The sequence below is a fragment of the Schistocerca nitens genome, chromosome 9 (genome assembly GCF_023898315.1).
Source record: "Schistocerca nitens isolate TAMUIC-IGC-003100 chromosome 9, iqSchNite1.1, whole genome shotgun sequence".
NCBI classification, from domain to species: Eukaryota; Metazoa; Arthropoda; class Insecta; order Orthoptera; family Acrididae; genus Schistocerca; species Schistocerca nitens.
In genome coordinates, this window is record NC_064622.1 from 278,581,022 (window position 1) to 278,597,740 (window position 16,719).

General features: G+C 37.7%; 1 protein-coding gene across 3 annotated transcripts in view; it reads left to right on the plus strand.

The window, feature by feature from the left end:
* LOC126203779 (uncharacterized) overlaps nucleotides 1–16,719 on the plus strand; it is a 158,973-nt gene that overhangs the window by 126,572 nt on the left and 15,682 nt on the right. For all 3 annotated transcript variants that reach the window (XM_049938147.1, XM_049938148.1, XM_049938149.1), the window contains one exon: nucleotides 14,022–14,110. In XM_049938147.1, coding sequence (XP_049794104.1) covers nucleotides 14,022–14,110 — 89 coding nt within the window. The remainder of the gene's footprint in view (nucleotides 1–14,021; nucleotides 14,111–16,719) is intronic.

A 16,719-nucleotide genomic window follows, 5' to 3' on the forward strand; every position in this document is an offset into this window, starting at 1 on the left:
CTTGATGAGGTCTATAGAACATTAAGCAAAAGAGAATACAGAGTGAAATGGCACAGCAGTGGATTAGTTCATTGAAAATAGAAGGAATTCCCACTTTGTTTGGAAGTGAGACTGTTTAGAAAGCAAGTTAATTGTATCAAGAAGAAAATTTTGCTGAAGGAAACTAGAACTTCAAGGCAACAGAATGACTACCAGGAAGCGAAATTCAAAATATTGCTAATAGACACTATTAAAATCAGATAAAATCTATTTGTAACTTTCAAAACTGCTAATTCTTTCTCAGCAATTAAAGAGGACTCATCATGAAAATTTGTGGTTGTTAATTTGTAATAGCTATGAAAATACTTGTAAAATTTCAAACTAAAAGTAGGGGGAAGGATACAGTACATAGATGATGCATGAATAACAGTCTTCTTTACTGTTCTCTGCTACATGTGTCCCATATTTTTCGCTTTAAATCCTACAAGTATTTTGATAGTAATTATGAACGACAGACTACCTCCCAGGTGGTGTACCCTGGGGAACGCTGTAGTACAGCACAGTGGTGAAAAGTGCACAAGTACAGAAACCAGACACACTGTCACCTTCCAGTCCATATAAAGGCAAACTGAGCAAAGAAGCAGTTTTAACATGAAAAGACAGAATGTATGTGATTTTAAAATAGGAGGCTGGGCTGTATGAGGACAAAGGGAGAATTCTTTGAAAATGTTTTAACCTGAGAAAGAGTAAGTATCATACTCCTACAAGAGGCAAATCTGACTGATGAAACTGTGGGAACCCTGAACAATAATATCGGTGACGGATGATGTAGACACTCTATTCCAGAGCCATAGTTAGTATGATCTGTGCTTTCATACTGAATGGACGCTACATATTGTTCTAAGTGGAAATAAAATGGTGTGTAGAAAACAGCACTGTTGGTAATATTTCACTATTGTATCACCAGCACTGTGAAAACCACAACATCAGAAGGTTACATGTTCAGATCACATTCGGTACAAAAGCACGGAGCATACTAACTATGGCTCCAGAAGAGAGTGCATACATTGTCCATCAGCAATATTATTATTTAGAGTCCCCACAAAACTATCAGTTGACCCAAAGTGTCAGGATTCCCTAATGTGGGTTTCATCAGTCATGACAAGCACAGAATGGCTACCCTAGTAAAGAACAACCTTGTAGGGAAAATCAAACAATGGAAAATTCAGGATGGAGTGTAACAATATTATGAAAAGGATAGTTGCTACTCTCCATACAGCAGAGATGCTGAGTCGTGGATAGGCTCAACAAAAAGACTGTCGGAAAGTGAGCTTTCAGCCAATAGGGCCTTTGTAGAAAATAGACAACATACACACACCTGCGCAAACACAACTCACACACTCACAATCACAGTCTCTGGGAGCTGAGGTGACACTACTCAGCTGCCAGAGACTGCAGTCATACGTACGTGAGTTCTGTTTGCGTGAGTGCGTGTGGGTATGTTGTCTATTTTCAACAAAGGCCTTAGTGGCCGAAAGTTCACTTTCCGACAGTCTTTTTGTTGTGCCTATCTTCAACTCGGCATCTCCGCTATATGGTGAACTTCCAGGGAATTTAAACACAAAAGTAATGTCCGCTGAACATGTTGTAAGTGTAAAACAGGGAGAGCTGATGCTCTATAATGTTTATAAGCCTCCAGCATAGAAGTGGCTCATAGATATTTAACCAAAGGCTAACCATCCAGCAGCTTATGCTGATGATCTGAACTGTCAGTATGCCAAATGGGATTATCTGCGATCTGCAGCTGAAGGCATTGGATTAGGTAACTGATAGACCTATATCTCCTGTTCGACTCTAAGGACACGATGACCTTCAAATCAATGGCATGGAGCTCAATACTGACACCTGACCTAACCTTTGCCACAGACGGCGAGACATACACAACCGTGCAAGCTACAGGAAGAGTGCTTGAGATGTTCCCATGGAACTGACACCCAATTGTAATTGTAAAGGTCAGACTATCAGTCTACATCTACATACATAATCCGCAATCCACCATACGGTGCATGGCCGAGGGTACCTCGTACCACAACTAGCATCTTCTCTCCCTATTCCACTCCCAAACAGAACGAGGGAAAAATGACTTCCTATATGCCTCTGTACGAGCCCTAATCTCTCTTATCTTATCTTTGTGGTCTTTCCGCAAAATATAAGTTGGCGACAGTAAAATTGTACTGCATACAGCCTCAAATGCTGGTTCTCTAAATTTCCTCAGTAGCGATTCACGAAAAGAATGCTTCCTTTCCTCCAGAGACTCCCACCCGAGTTCCTGAAGCATTTCCGTAACATTCGCGTGATGATCAAACCTACCAGTAACAAATCTAGCAGCCCGCCTCTGAATTGCTTCTATGTCCTCCCTCCATCCGACCTGATAGGGATCCCAAACGCTCAAGCAGTACTCAAGAACAGGTCATATTAGTGTTTTATAAGCAGTCTCCTTTACAGATGAACCACATCTTCCCAAAATTCTACCAATGAACTGAAGATGACTGTCCGCCTTCCCCACAACTGCCATTACATGCTTGTCCCACTTCATATCGCTCTGCTCTAAATTTCCTCAGTAGTGATTCACGGAAAGAACGCCTCCTTTCTTCTAGAGACTCCCACCCGAGTTCCTGAAGCATTTCCGTAACACTCGCACGATGATCAAACCTACCAGTAACAAATCCAGCAGCCCGCCTCTGAATTGCTTCTATGTCCTCCCTCCATCCGACCTGATAGGAATCGCAAACGCTCGAGCCGTACCCAAGAACAGGTCATATTAGTGTTTTATAAGCGGTCTCCTTTACAGATGAACCACATCTTCCCAAAATTCTACCAATGAACTGAAGACGACTATCCGCCTTCCCCACAACTGCCATTACATGCTTGTCCCACTTCATATCGCTCTGCAATGTTACGCCCAAATATTTAATCGACGTGACTGTGTCAAGCGCTACACTACTAATGGAGTATTCAAACATTACAGGATTCTTTTTCCTATTCATCTGCATTAATTTACCAATACCTATATTTAGAGTTAGCTGCCATTCTTTACACCAATCACAAATCCTGTCCAAGTCATCTTGTGTCACTCAACGACGACACCTTCCCATACACCACAGCATCATCGGCAAACAGCCGCACATTGCTATCCACCCTATTCAAAAGATCATTTATGTAGATAGAAAACAACAGCAGACCTACCACACTTCCCTGGAGCACTCCAGATGATACCCTCACCTCCGATGAACACTCACCATCGAAGACAACGTCCCAGTTATAAAATGCCAACCAATCTCATGATAGAACTTGAGAAAAGCTGACTGGAATAAATATCAACCCTACACCAAGAAGACAATAAATTGGATACTGTTGAGACCTGAGAGCTACAACAGATTTATAAATCTAGTACACAAAACAGCCCTAAATGCTACTCCTTGAAGGGCTATGAAGGAATAAAACCACTGCTGGACGGAAGAGTTTGAAATACTAGTGTAACAATTTAAGAAGAGTGGGGAGAGCAAGAATGCAGAAAAACTGGTCAACACTATGAATGAGGAATGCAGGAGCAGATGGAAGGAGGCAATGGAAAGTCTAGATTTTACTCATTCCAGCTAGAAGGGCAGGGGCCTGCTGCAGAACTTAGGCAGCACCACTGCACCTCGCAGGCCATCTCGTGGTTCTAGTCCATCTGAGATTGTGACTGTCCTGAAACAGACCTCCAGAGTCTAACTAAAGAAAGCTGAAAAGAAAGAGGTTTCAAGAAACCTGAACAATATATTACTTAATTATCCAACTGACATGGACATTGTGAAATAAGTGGAAATGAATAAGATTACCCAGGCCTTGAATCTAATGACAGGAAAAGTAGCTGGACCTGATGAGATCATACCAGAATTCTAGAAGGAACTGGTAATTTTAAGAAGAAGGTGGTTGGCTGAACTCTGCAAGGAATGCATCAGAACCAATACACTCCTGAAGGTTTGGAAAGGATCAAAAGTAAAGTCATTGTGATGCCAAAACCCGGAAAGACTGGAGATAATTCAAAGAACTGCCGACCAATATTCCTACTATGTACCTCATATAAACTGTATGAGAGAATACTATTGACTAGACTAACTCTGTACATCGAAGCCAACCATCCTATGTGAGAAGCAGATTTTCAAGCAGATAGAAATTGTTGCGATCAGGTGTTGTTCCTCACAACCTGTACTGAGAAAGGCTTCTAAAAAAAAGGTGAAAACTAGTCTGGTTCTTAATGATATTACATCAGCTATCGACACAGAATGGACTGAGGGGCTAAAATTATCAACTGCAAACAGGCTACACATTACTAAAAAACATGTTAACAGGCAGGAAAATCAAAACATGATCTGAATAGAAACTGCGTGGTTCTGAAAAATGGTATGCCATATAGTTCTGCTCTAGCACCCATTCTTTTGACTATATATATTGCTGACATGCTAGACACAAAATCATGTAAATTTTTGTATGCAGACGACTTGGTTATTGCACATCAAAGTATAAGTGCTGAATGAAGACCTGGAAATACTGAATGCCTGCTACTCAAAGTGACATCTACATCCGGACCCGAGCAAAACACCCATCACAATAATGCACCTTAACAGTAGAGATACAAATAAAAAGCTACAGCTTTCTATGAATGGCCAATGCATTAGGCTTTCGGATGAACATAAATATTTGGGAGCAAAATTAGGAATTAAGCAGTACCCCTTGTCTGCTGAACACTGTTCACCAGTCTGGATGAGAATTGCCCATGTAACTAAATTGGACATCCAACTGAAGGGGACGATGCAAATAATCTCTGGAACACTTGAGCCCATCTCATGTTCCTGGCTCCCCAGCCTAGCAAACACAGAGCCCCCTGAAATTGGGCAACAATCATGGTTATCCACAAGAGTGTACAAAAAAATCCTAGACAATCCAGAATGCCCTAAATGCTTGGCATCTACAAACAAAGTCAAGGTCACCTTTAAGGAAAATTAGCAAGGCTGTGACTCAGACAGCTTGGAAAGAACTATGGGCTGTAAGTGGACATAAGAAATGAAATTTGATGGATGACCCCAATGAGATAATGAATGGATTCAACCTCCTGAGGAAATTGTGAACTTTGAACCACGTCAGCACAAGTGTTGGTAGATGTAAACAACAGGTGGGCACTATAGAACGGTCCTGAATGTGGGTAAAATTCAATCAAAGGACCATTTACTTGTGTGTGGAGTCTATGCCTATGAGGATGAACTGAAGGACACATATGGATTATTTGACTCAGCTACAGAATGGCTCAATAATATTTGTAATATTGTATAACATTATCAAAACATCTGTAAAGAATATTGTAATTCAGTATAGAACTCTGAAAATATTCTAGTTAAGATAATATGTGATGATTGCCTTCGTAAATGCTGAATGGGTAAATAAATAAATAAATATATCTAAAAACACAGATGATGTGACTTACCGAACGAAAGTGCTGGCAGGTCGACAGACACACAAACAAACACAAACATACACACAAAATTCAAGCTTTCGCAACAAACTGTTGCCTCATCAGGAAAGAGGGAAGGAGAGGGAAAGACGAAAGGATGTGGGTTTTAAGGGAGAGGGTAAGGAGTCATTCCAAACCCTCTATTATATTAAATAAATAAATACCTACTCAAAATTCACAATCACGAATTTTCAAGACCATCTGTATGGTGTTAGGAGTCTATATGGGGCTAGTATAAATTATTTTATACTTTTTAGTCTGATTTAAAAATGTGGTATACTGAAAATGAATTTTTATTTAAATAATTAATTTCTGCTTTTTAGTCTTGTGTGAGTAAAATTTTTCAGTCGATTTTAAATATTTTGATGAAATTGCAGCAGGAACATGTGGCAAATTTCATGTTTATTTCAGTTTCTCTTCACGTGAGTCAACCAGTATGTTGCTTCCTCTTACATATATCTTGCTGAAAAAGTGAAGGTAAAACTTAGAGAGATACGAGCACATGGAGGCTAACCTGCAATTGTTCTTCCCACAAACTGTTTGTGACTCAAACAGGAAAAGGGGGAAATGGCAGTAGTACATGAAGTACCCTCTTCCAAACACCAGAGAAAGAAATGAGTTAATATTACACTGGCATCCAGTTCTGAGCTGTGATGAAATTTTCAAGTGTTAGCTCATTGAGAAGTTAGTTTAAAATCAACTGCAAAATTTGTAACAAGATTTCACCTAATAAAAACATTTTCAAAGGGAAATGAACAAAAACCAAAGAGAGAGAGATGAAGATAAAAAAAGAGGAGTTTATTTTTATTTGTTTTCGATTTCCTTGGATTCTTGATGAGAATATATCGCTAGATTGTAGAACTTATGAGATTATTACATGTAAAAAGTGTGTGTAAATAGTCATGAGGCTTACAATCTAAATCATATGAAAACAGATACATGATAAGTGAGGTCCAAGTGTTCAGATAACAACTTAGCTAATGCTAATTCTAATACTAATATTCACACAAACAAATTATAAGACTTGCATTATAATTCGCAGGAAAAGCATTCTGTCAACATGTGAACAGTGCAACATAGTAAGTTCACGAAGTAATGCTTAAAATTAAACACAGTTTACAACCTTTATACATTAAAAGAAATCTGCAAAGAATAGAAAGAGGTATCCAAAAGATAAAGTTTTAACTGTTTTTTTATCATATCCCCAGTGACTAATAAGACATGAAATGGAAGTTTATTGTACAATTTTTTTTTATTATTATTTTTTTTCTTGAGTAATGTACTGTTTTCTGTACCAGTCTGAGATTGTCATATCCTTGTGAAGATTTCACTTACTTCTTCTAACATGATCACAATATCCACTGTTTATTTTGTTCATTGTATGATTCTTGTTGACATAGCACATAAGTTAAAAAAATACATTGTCACGGATGGTGAGGATGCCCAAGTATTTGAATAAATTTCTGCAAGAACATTTACAGTAACTCTACTAATAATTCTGTTGGCCCTCTTCTGTGCAATAAAGATTTTTTTTTATTTATGGCTGGTTTCCCGAGAATTGATGCCACATGTCGTAAGTGAATGGGAATGCCCAAGGTCAGAAGATTTGATTGTTTCCAAGTCACAAACAGATGCAATTGAGCAAATGGCAAATGCTGCAGAATTCAGTCTTTTACACAGGTTGAGGATGTGAACTGACCAGTTTAGGTTGTTATTAGCATATAATCCCAGGTACTTGGGAGACTAAACTCTCAATATTTCGTGTCACTACATTTTATTTCAACATTTTCCTGTTTTTTGTGTGCTGTGTGAAACAGAATAAGCTGAGTCTTTAAGATTGAGGGACAGACCATTTGAAATGCTCCAAAGTACATCTTTGAATATAATGGTCTCTGTATTCTCTAGACTGCAAGTGGCTACCTTGTCACTCATAATGGTTGTGTCATATGCAAACAGGGTAAAGTGTTCTTTTTGGCTCATACACCATGGGAGACCATTGATAAGGAGTAGGAATAGTGAGGGACCAAGACCTGTGGCACTTAACATTTCACTTTGCCCCAGTCAGAGCAGGCAGGTGCCATTGCAGAAATATCGAACACTACCTTCTGCTTTCTGCCATTTAGATGTCATTCGAACCACATCTGTACTTTACCATTTAAGCCATAGCATTCAGCCTTCCTAAGTAATATTTTGTGATTTACACAATCGAATGCTTTAGATAGATCACAAAATATTTCAACTGGTGACATTTTATTATTTATGGATTTGAGGAGTTGGTTGACAAATGAGAAAATTGGCTGTGTATTTGCAGTCCCCTTTGGAATCCAAACCAATTTTTGTTAAAGATATTGTGTTTTTGTGAAGGTGATCTGTAATCCTCTTGTACATATGCTTCTATAATATTTTAGAAACATTAATTAGTAGTGAAACTGGTCATTGATTGGGCAACTATAGGCCAATCTCGCTGTTACCAATTTTCTCAAAAATATTTGAAAGAGCTGCATGTGATCAGATTGAAAATCACAATTCATCTAACATCATTATCTTAGGCAATCAATATGGTTTCAGAAAAGGCCACAGCACAATCCATGCAATAAATGAATTAGTCACAAAAGTCAGCAGATGTCTTGATGATAGAATGTGTGTGTCAAGCATCTTTTGTGAGCTGTCCAAAGCCTTCGACACAGTAAATCATGACCTGCTTCTCCAAAAATTGGCACGCTATGGTTTTCACGGCAAATCTCTTGGCTGGATGTCATCATACTTGGCAAACAGAAAACAAAGAGTACTTATTAACATCAACGGCAAGAAATTTCTCTCTGGCTGGAAAAACACTCAATTAGGTGTTCCACAAGGTTCAATATTAGGGCCACTGCTTTTTCTATATTATATTAATGATATGCCATGTCAGGTCCTGTCTGATACTATCCTCTATGCAGATGACTCAACAGCTGTAGTCTGTTGTAAAAATGAGGTAGACCTAATTTGTCATATTGAACAAACACTTGGGGAAGTGGAGGCATGGGTCAAAAACAATAACTTGACATTAAATTTCACAAAAACAGAAATTGTTCATTTTACCACGAAACAATCTGCACAGTCTATAAGTGAAATAAGGTATATGGACAAAAAATTAGAGACTGCAGACTGTGTCAAATTCCTTGGCATGTTAGTCAATAAAAACCTGTTATGGAGTCACCATGTGGACAACATACTGGGTCGACTGAAAAGCCTTGTATATATTATGAATATCTTGTATAGTATTACTGATTTAGCTGTAAGAAAAACTGTATATAATGCATATTTTGTTTCAGTCATTAGGTATAGTATAATTTTCTAGGGGTCTGAAAAAACAAATTTACTTAGAGCTTTTAGACTACAAAAAAGAATCATCCGAGCAATGGTGGGAGCAAAACCAAAGCAACACTGCAAACCTTTATTTGTAAACCTGGATCTAATGAGCATTCCAAGCATATACATCTATGAAACTCTCACTTTCACGAAAAGAAACCCACAACTTTTTGAGGGCAACTTCTTCTTGCATCAATATGATACTAGACACAGAACGAGCTACATGTTACCTACCCACCGTTTAAAATCATATGAAAAAACCCCATACTATATGGACATGAAATTTGTAAATAAAATATGGAAAGATATGGATGACCCAAATGTAAAAGGTACCAAAAGAGACCTGGAAAAAATATCTGTAAGGTAAATGTTACTATAGTGTAGAAGATTTCATGAATGGTAACAATGCATTATAATTGTAATTAAAATACCCCTTTGAAGATGTTACACCATGTATATTATTAGTTTATTGTCTATTTTTAGTATTGTTATATATAGTGTAAAACTGACAAGTCACCTACGTCACAATCTTTGATTGTATAAGGCATGTTGTGTGATAATAAAAATTGAATTGAATTGAAAAAAAACCTCAGCTCTATCACCTGTTTTTGAACTGTCGTTTGACTGTTATATATTTGAGTCTATTGGGGACTGTACCATGATGAGAGCCTCACTAAATGTATGACAAAGAACTTTAAGAAAAAATTTACAGCTGTGCTTCAGTACTTTGACAGATATGTTGTCCACACCAGAGGCACTCTTGTTTTCAACTTGGCTTATCACTTTCTCTATCTCATCTATTGTGGTATAGAGTACATGCATCTGGATAATTTTGTTCTGGACTGATTTTTGTAGAAGATTCATGGCTTCAACCATAGGCCCTGTACAACCAATATGATCAGCTATAGTCAAAAAATGGTTGTTGAATATATTGGCAACTATTTCACCTTCAGCTTCCAAGCTGTCGTTGTGACAGAATTTGGTACTGTCTGTATCCTCTGAAATTTTTTCTGACACCCTTTTTACCATCTTCCAAGTAGTTTTTATTTTATTTTGTGAACTGTTGATTTCAGATTTAATGAACATGCTCTTGGATTTTTTAATCACAATCTTTAGGATGCTAGTACAATATAATTTATAGTGCTCCCTATCCTGAGATATATTAGAATTTCTTAGTTAAGTAGAAAGCATTCTCTTTGTTTTACAGATGTTTTGATGCCCTTATTGAGCCATTGTCTCCTGCAGTCACTGAAAAGTTGGTACTTTTTGTAATTTGCGTTGGAAATACAGTTTCAAACAGGGTAACAAATTCATTCAGGAATATTTTAAATTTCATTGCCTGCCTACCATGGTCAGAAGTACCATTTAAGCTTTGTGTTACACATTTGTTATCAAATCCTGCTATTGTCAATTAGACTTGTGCTGTTCTTTGTCACTCTTGTGGAAAAGTCAGCAACTGCCCTTAGTTTAAAAGACTTCATTACATTCTCAAAATCTGTCCTGCCATTATTGCAGGTAAGAACATATACATTAAAATCATCAAGCATGATTATTTCTTTGGCTTTGGACAAGTGAGTTAAAAGTGAATCTGTTTACTTGAGGAATATATATAACTTTCCTGGAGAACCTTGTTGGCAGTAATTACATAAATAGGCAGAGTGTTAAGATTGACGGAATTACATTTTCCTGGAGACATATTGAGTCCCAACTTTATCTTTGATAAAGACAGAAGCTGAAGAAATGAATTAAAATCTGTGCCAAGGTTGGGACTTGAACCTGGATCTCCTGTTTACTAGCAGGTGTGCTATATGATGCATTAAGAAGGGGAAAATCAGATGGGCTGAAGTGTGAATTGAAGTTTGTGTTAGGGAGGGTATTGGACTGTGGTAATCCATGCAGATGTGTTAGTCACAGTGCTAGGGTGGTGTAGTGGATAGCACACCTGTTAGCAAGCAGGAAACCTGGGTTCAAGACCTGGCCTTGGCACAAATTTTAATTCGTTTCTACAGTTTCTGTCCTTATTAACATTACATTCACTGCAACAACCCTCCAAGTGCTGATCATTTTTTACATCTATAGACTTACTTACTACGTTATTTTTAACAAACATTTCCACTCAACTTTTCTTCATTGTTCACCTATTGTAGTGAGCTGCTAATTTATGTTCATCTAGTTGCATCATTTCAGTCCTTTCCTTCATATGATGTTTAGTAAAATGTAATATATGGGCATTGTTTATTGAATTGCTGTTATTAATGCAAACAGACACCTGGTTCAGCTTGTTTCTTGGATGTGTTATACTCTAGTGAAATACACAATTTTTGTCATTTTCTAAACTCTTAATTGTGATAGCACTGTACTGTTGTAAATTGCAGTTTGAGCTTATATGCAGTGTACCTGAAGCTATTTGAGTTAGGTTAGACCTGGAAGTGAGGCCGGATATCAAACATGCTCAATGGTTGTGCATTTCCTGGTTCTTGTGCTTCTACTGCTTCCCTGTGATACTATTAATGATGCTGGAGGCACACCAGATGGTGAGAGGTCTTGTCCTGCTGAAGATTGTGGAGGCACCAACACTGATGAAAGGTCTTGGGCTATTGATGATGGGCCAACAGCCAATGAAATTTCTGAAACTGCTGCTGATGATCGCAAAGGAACAGTTTTTGTGGGTTTGATGGCTGCTCTTCACAATGGGAAAATACTGTTGCTGTATCTGAAGTTTGTGGTAGTGTTTCTATTGGTTCTTTTGTTGTTTGCACAGGTGTGGTTGGACCCTCTACACCTGCCTTTGCTGACAGGGGAAATGGGGTGCTGTTCTGATGTTGATAAAGTACCTTTTATTATTTTGGCACTCATGCTTCTTTAATTCTGTTATTTTGGTGCAGACCATGTTTTGTAGCAAGCTCTCCCACTGCTGTCATCTGGAATGAAAGTTGCACTGGGAAATGATTTATAAATTTAGTGGTTGTGATTTCAATAACATAAGATTTTTCTATTAAACCATTTCAGTATAACTGCTGCATCCTACATTATCAATGCTCTGCCTTATATATTCATATATAATTGTATGTGAAGCAGTTAGGTTGGGAATTTACCAAGATTTAGTCACATGTGTAGACCACTGTAAATGTACTGCCTGCTTTTATTCCAGAGGTGAACTACAGAGATTATTTTTATTTTGACTGCAGCCATTCCAAATGCTTTTCTTTTATAATTTTGGTTGAATATCATCATGGCTGCTTCATTATAGGGTAACTCATCAGTTTTGATAAGGAAGTCTATCATTCAGTATATCAACTGAGGTTAATGCTGGCTTAGCTGAACTATCTACTTTTTGGAATTAGACATGCCACTGTATTCCATCCACATGGACAGCAGCTTGCAGTTCGCTGGATGATGTCACACAGAGAGTGGTGGCCAGCAGCCCTCTCGCTCCTTGTACTGGTGTAGCTCCAAAGTATGGCACACCCTAACAGCTATGATGCATCTGTGCTGCAGAGATTGGAGGTAGCTTCAGTGGGACAGTTGGCCACTGATATCTATCACCAGAAGGTTGTCACAGTTGGCTGCAATTTAAACAATCGTCATTCTCTCCAGATTTAGATGCGGACAGGATGGTGACACGACTGCCTCATTTGAACCTCCAGGCTCTCTTATTTATATGTCTTTTCCCTATGCCTCTGATGTAGTTCCTCTGGAGGGGACAAGTAGATTGCTCCTTAGTAATTACAACAACAGCTTTCCTCAGTTCACTTCAGACCTCACACACGGATCACTAGGTGCTGCTGTAACTGGAATGTATGGGTTGTTCACAGCATGTCAGTGCCTTGTGCTGCCCCGATTACGTCACACTTGTATATAGTGCGTACTGGACTGTGCCTTCCCGCCTGCGAGCGGTTTCGTAAACCTGCGTCACAGAATCACTTGCAAAATATCAACACTGCCCCTGCCTGCCATCCAATGTGTAAATTGGCCCCTTAATAACTACCTTCCAGCCATAGCTGCATGAAATTTACAAGAATTCCTCAAATCTGCACCTGTACTTTTTCATGGTGCAGCATCTAATTGGAATGGCTTTTGCGTGCTGGGTTGGTGCTTCCTTAGGTAAAGATTATTGAGCCTAAAAAGATATATGTTATATTTTATATTGCATATCCTACTTAGTCAACATCAACTATCTTCAACCAATTGATATAAATCTGCCATGACTGTACAAAGCACAAAGACGTTTCTGAAAAACATGCTGATTTCGATGTTAAATTTTGGATCATTTCTGTACTAGATAACATTATCAGACATTAGTATTTTTCATCTCAGCAGTTGAACAGAGCTAGGAATTCTAAGATTTTGTATTCTGTTTTCGTGCAAGGCCTTTCATAATCACGAAATGAGGCAGCTTTGATCTTTGGAGGAGACTGATAACCTTAATATCTAAATAAATCATGGAATTCACTGTTCTGGTCAGATTTTATTTATTTTATACAAATAAAAAAGTGATACAGACTGTGAATCCTATTATTCTTCTGTTTCCACTAAACAGTTACATTTTTCGATGCCTGACCGGTAAAACTGATCAATCTGTTGATTAAGAGGTGGTCAGTCTGTCACTCACTTCGACATGTATCTGTTTGCAAGTTTTTCCTTACTAACATTGAATGATATTTCTTCTGTTCTGACAAATAGAGAATTATGTTTATATCATGTCTCCATTAAACATAAAAATGCTACTATATTACAGTCTGTCCAGTTGGGTTATTGAATTACAAGTGGGCAGAATTTTTGGATGAGCTCTCCTGCATTTGCCAGTCATGCATCTCAATGCATTCTTTTTGCCTGAAAAGAAATTTCATTTATATAAACTCTCCATGTTCTCAGAGAATCAGTTTTCATTGTCAGAAACTTGATCATCATAATATTGGGGTAGTGCAGAACTGTTCTTTCAGTTTAGTTAATCATGACAGTTAACATTGATCTAGGTATCTCATAAGATTTTATGAAATTGTAGGCATTTGTGGATAGTTGCACTTGACACAATGAATCTGGTTACCAGTCTAAATCTGCCCCAAGCAGCTATGCTAAAACTTTCTCTCTCACAGTGAAATTACTCGGGCTAAATTTTCTGGTGTGTTATCTGTTTCAGTCCGCCTACCTGCACCAGCATACCTTCTGTGTGCAGCTTACCTCCTGTCTTTCATCCTAGCTGCTGTACTGCTCCATGGTCTGACAGCAGTAAGTCTGATACAGTACATTACTTGCATTTTTTTGTACTGTTATGATAGAAAAGTTGTGTAATTCTTCCAGCCATTGACACTTCCTCTTAATCCCAACTATTAATGCCTAACTGCATAATTAATATTACATATTAAGAACTTCCCTATAGTAACAACCAGTCACACTAAACTTTTTTGTTACAGATGTCATGCTAAGCACTTTAGCAGTAGTTAATTGTTAATATGGTATACAAATTAAGTTTCTCAGATTTTACTGTCTTTTGACAATATATATTGTGACTCATTACACATCCCTGGTGATTCTTATTCTTGATGGAATGTTCAGAACTTGAGGGATGAATGAGTCTGTTACACATAAGTAAATTCTTTTATGTGTACTCCCATTTCTGAACACTTAGTTTCAATGTGCATTTGTCTCATTTTAGGAAGAAAATTGAAAACCAATATTATGCCACTATGGTTTGTAACATGTTTTTCTTTGCTGTATTTAGTAAGTTGATCTGCCTGGATGATTCCAGAGTTATATTTTGTAGGACAAGTGTGCTGAATGAGAAGCAACTAATGACCATAAGAACCGATTGGACAATTACATTTAAACATTCTAAAAATTTAATATTTCTAATTTTTCTATAGTGTTAATGCAGGCTTGAAGATCCCTAAACGTACTAACAAGGAGACCTTTTGGTATAGTAAGAAATGTAGCTGGACATGTTGTGCATAAATATATAATTAAGTTGTATTTTTTTAGTATTAAGGCATAAGCATCTTTCAACTGACATTGGCGAAGCATACAAGCCAGAAATGCAATCGATGGCTTCTATCTCTAATAAATGGAAAAAATGACTGTCATCTACATAGCCTTTGTAGATAGTTTTCCACCTTATTTTTATACATTTACATTTGACATACCTGCTTCAGTTGTTTCTGTTTGATGGCTAGTAAGTAGATGTGCCTTTTCTGTCATAAGTATTGTTAATATAAAGCCCAGTTTACTGAGGAAAATTACAATTTGTCACTGTTTCAACATATGCTCACTTGTAATTTAATCAACAAAACTTCTATTTTTATGGCTATACCAAAGGAAAGAATTCCTCTTGTCAGTTCAAAAATGCAGGTTCCCACAAAAAAAGAGTACAAACACTGCCGACTCAAAAATTGTATATTGATTGTGTAGGAAGTGTTTTTTAAGCCCACTTTGAAAGTTTGTTAATGATTATAGATTTGTTATGTTCATTTTAGGTAGCTAAATTATATTAATTACATTTGATAAAATTTCATTTGAGTGTGACATTTGCAGTCAATATTACAAAAGGTGCAGTAGCTGCAAGAATGTAATTAGAGTATATTTCAATCACTTTTATTTTCTCAAAATTTATCTTATTTTGGATCATAGCTAAATTGGTTGCACTTACCATTTACAAACCCTATTCTGAAACAATTGACATCTTTCCATCACACACTAAGATTAAAAAAGAAAACAATAAAATAATGATCAAGTTAATTGAATCTTCTGCCACTTCTTGATAGAGCAACATTATAATAAATGAAAAGCGCTAGTTTGCTTTTGTTCTGCAGTATTAGGTACTTTAATTGTGTTAACTGGTTTTCAGCTTACAAGGCCATCTTCACACACACACACACACACACACACACACACACACACACACATTTACTGACTAGTCAGTAAATGTCTGAAGATGGCCTTGTAACCTGAAAACTGATTAACACAATAAAAGTAATACAGTAGAACAAAATCAAACTAATGCTTTTCATTTATTAATAAAATAATGTGTTAATAATTATGTCAAAGTCATTTTCTGGTATCAATATAATAGAGGGAAACATTCCACGTGGGAAAAATATATCTAAAAACAAAGATGATGTGACTTACCGAACGAAAGCGCTGGCAGGTCGATAGACACACAAACAAACACAAACACACACACAAAATTCAAGCTTTCGCAACAAACTGTTGCCTCATCAGGAAAGAGGGAAGGAGAGGGAAAGACGGAAGGATGTGGGTTTTAAGGGAGAGGGTAAGGAGTCATTCCAATCCCGGGAGCGGAAAAAAGGACGGGTATACACTCGCACACACACACATATCCATCCACACATATACAGACACAAGCAGACATCTCACAAGCAGACAGTCTGCTTGTGAGATGTCTGCTTGTGTCTGTATATGTGTGGATGGGTATGTGTGTGTGTGCGAGTGTATACCCGTCCTTTTTTCCCCCTAAGGTAAGTCTTTTCGCTCCCGGGATTGGAATGAGCAGACTGTCTGCTTGTGAGATGTCTGCTTGTGTCTGTATATGTGTGGATGGATATGTGTGTGTGTGCGAGTGTATACCCGTCCTTTTTTCCCCCTAAGGTAAGTCTTTCCGCTCCCGGGATTGGAATGACTCCTTACCCTCTCCCTTAAAACCCACATCCTTCCGTCTTTCCCTCTCCTTCCCTCTTTCCTGATGAGGCAACAGTTTGTTGCGAAAGCTTGAATTTTGTGTGTGTGTTTGTGTTTGTTTGGGTGTCTATCGACCTGCCAGCGCTTTAGTTCGGTAAGTCACATCATCTTTGTTTTTAGATATATCATTTTCTGGTATGTTAGTT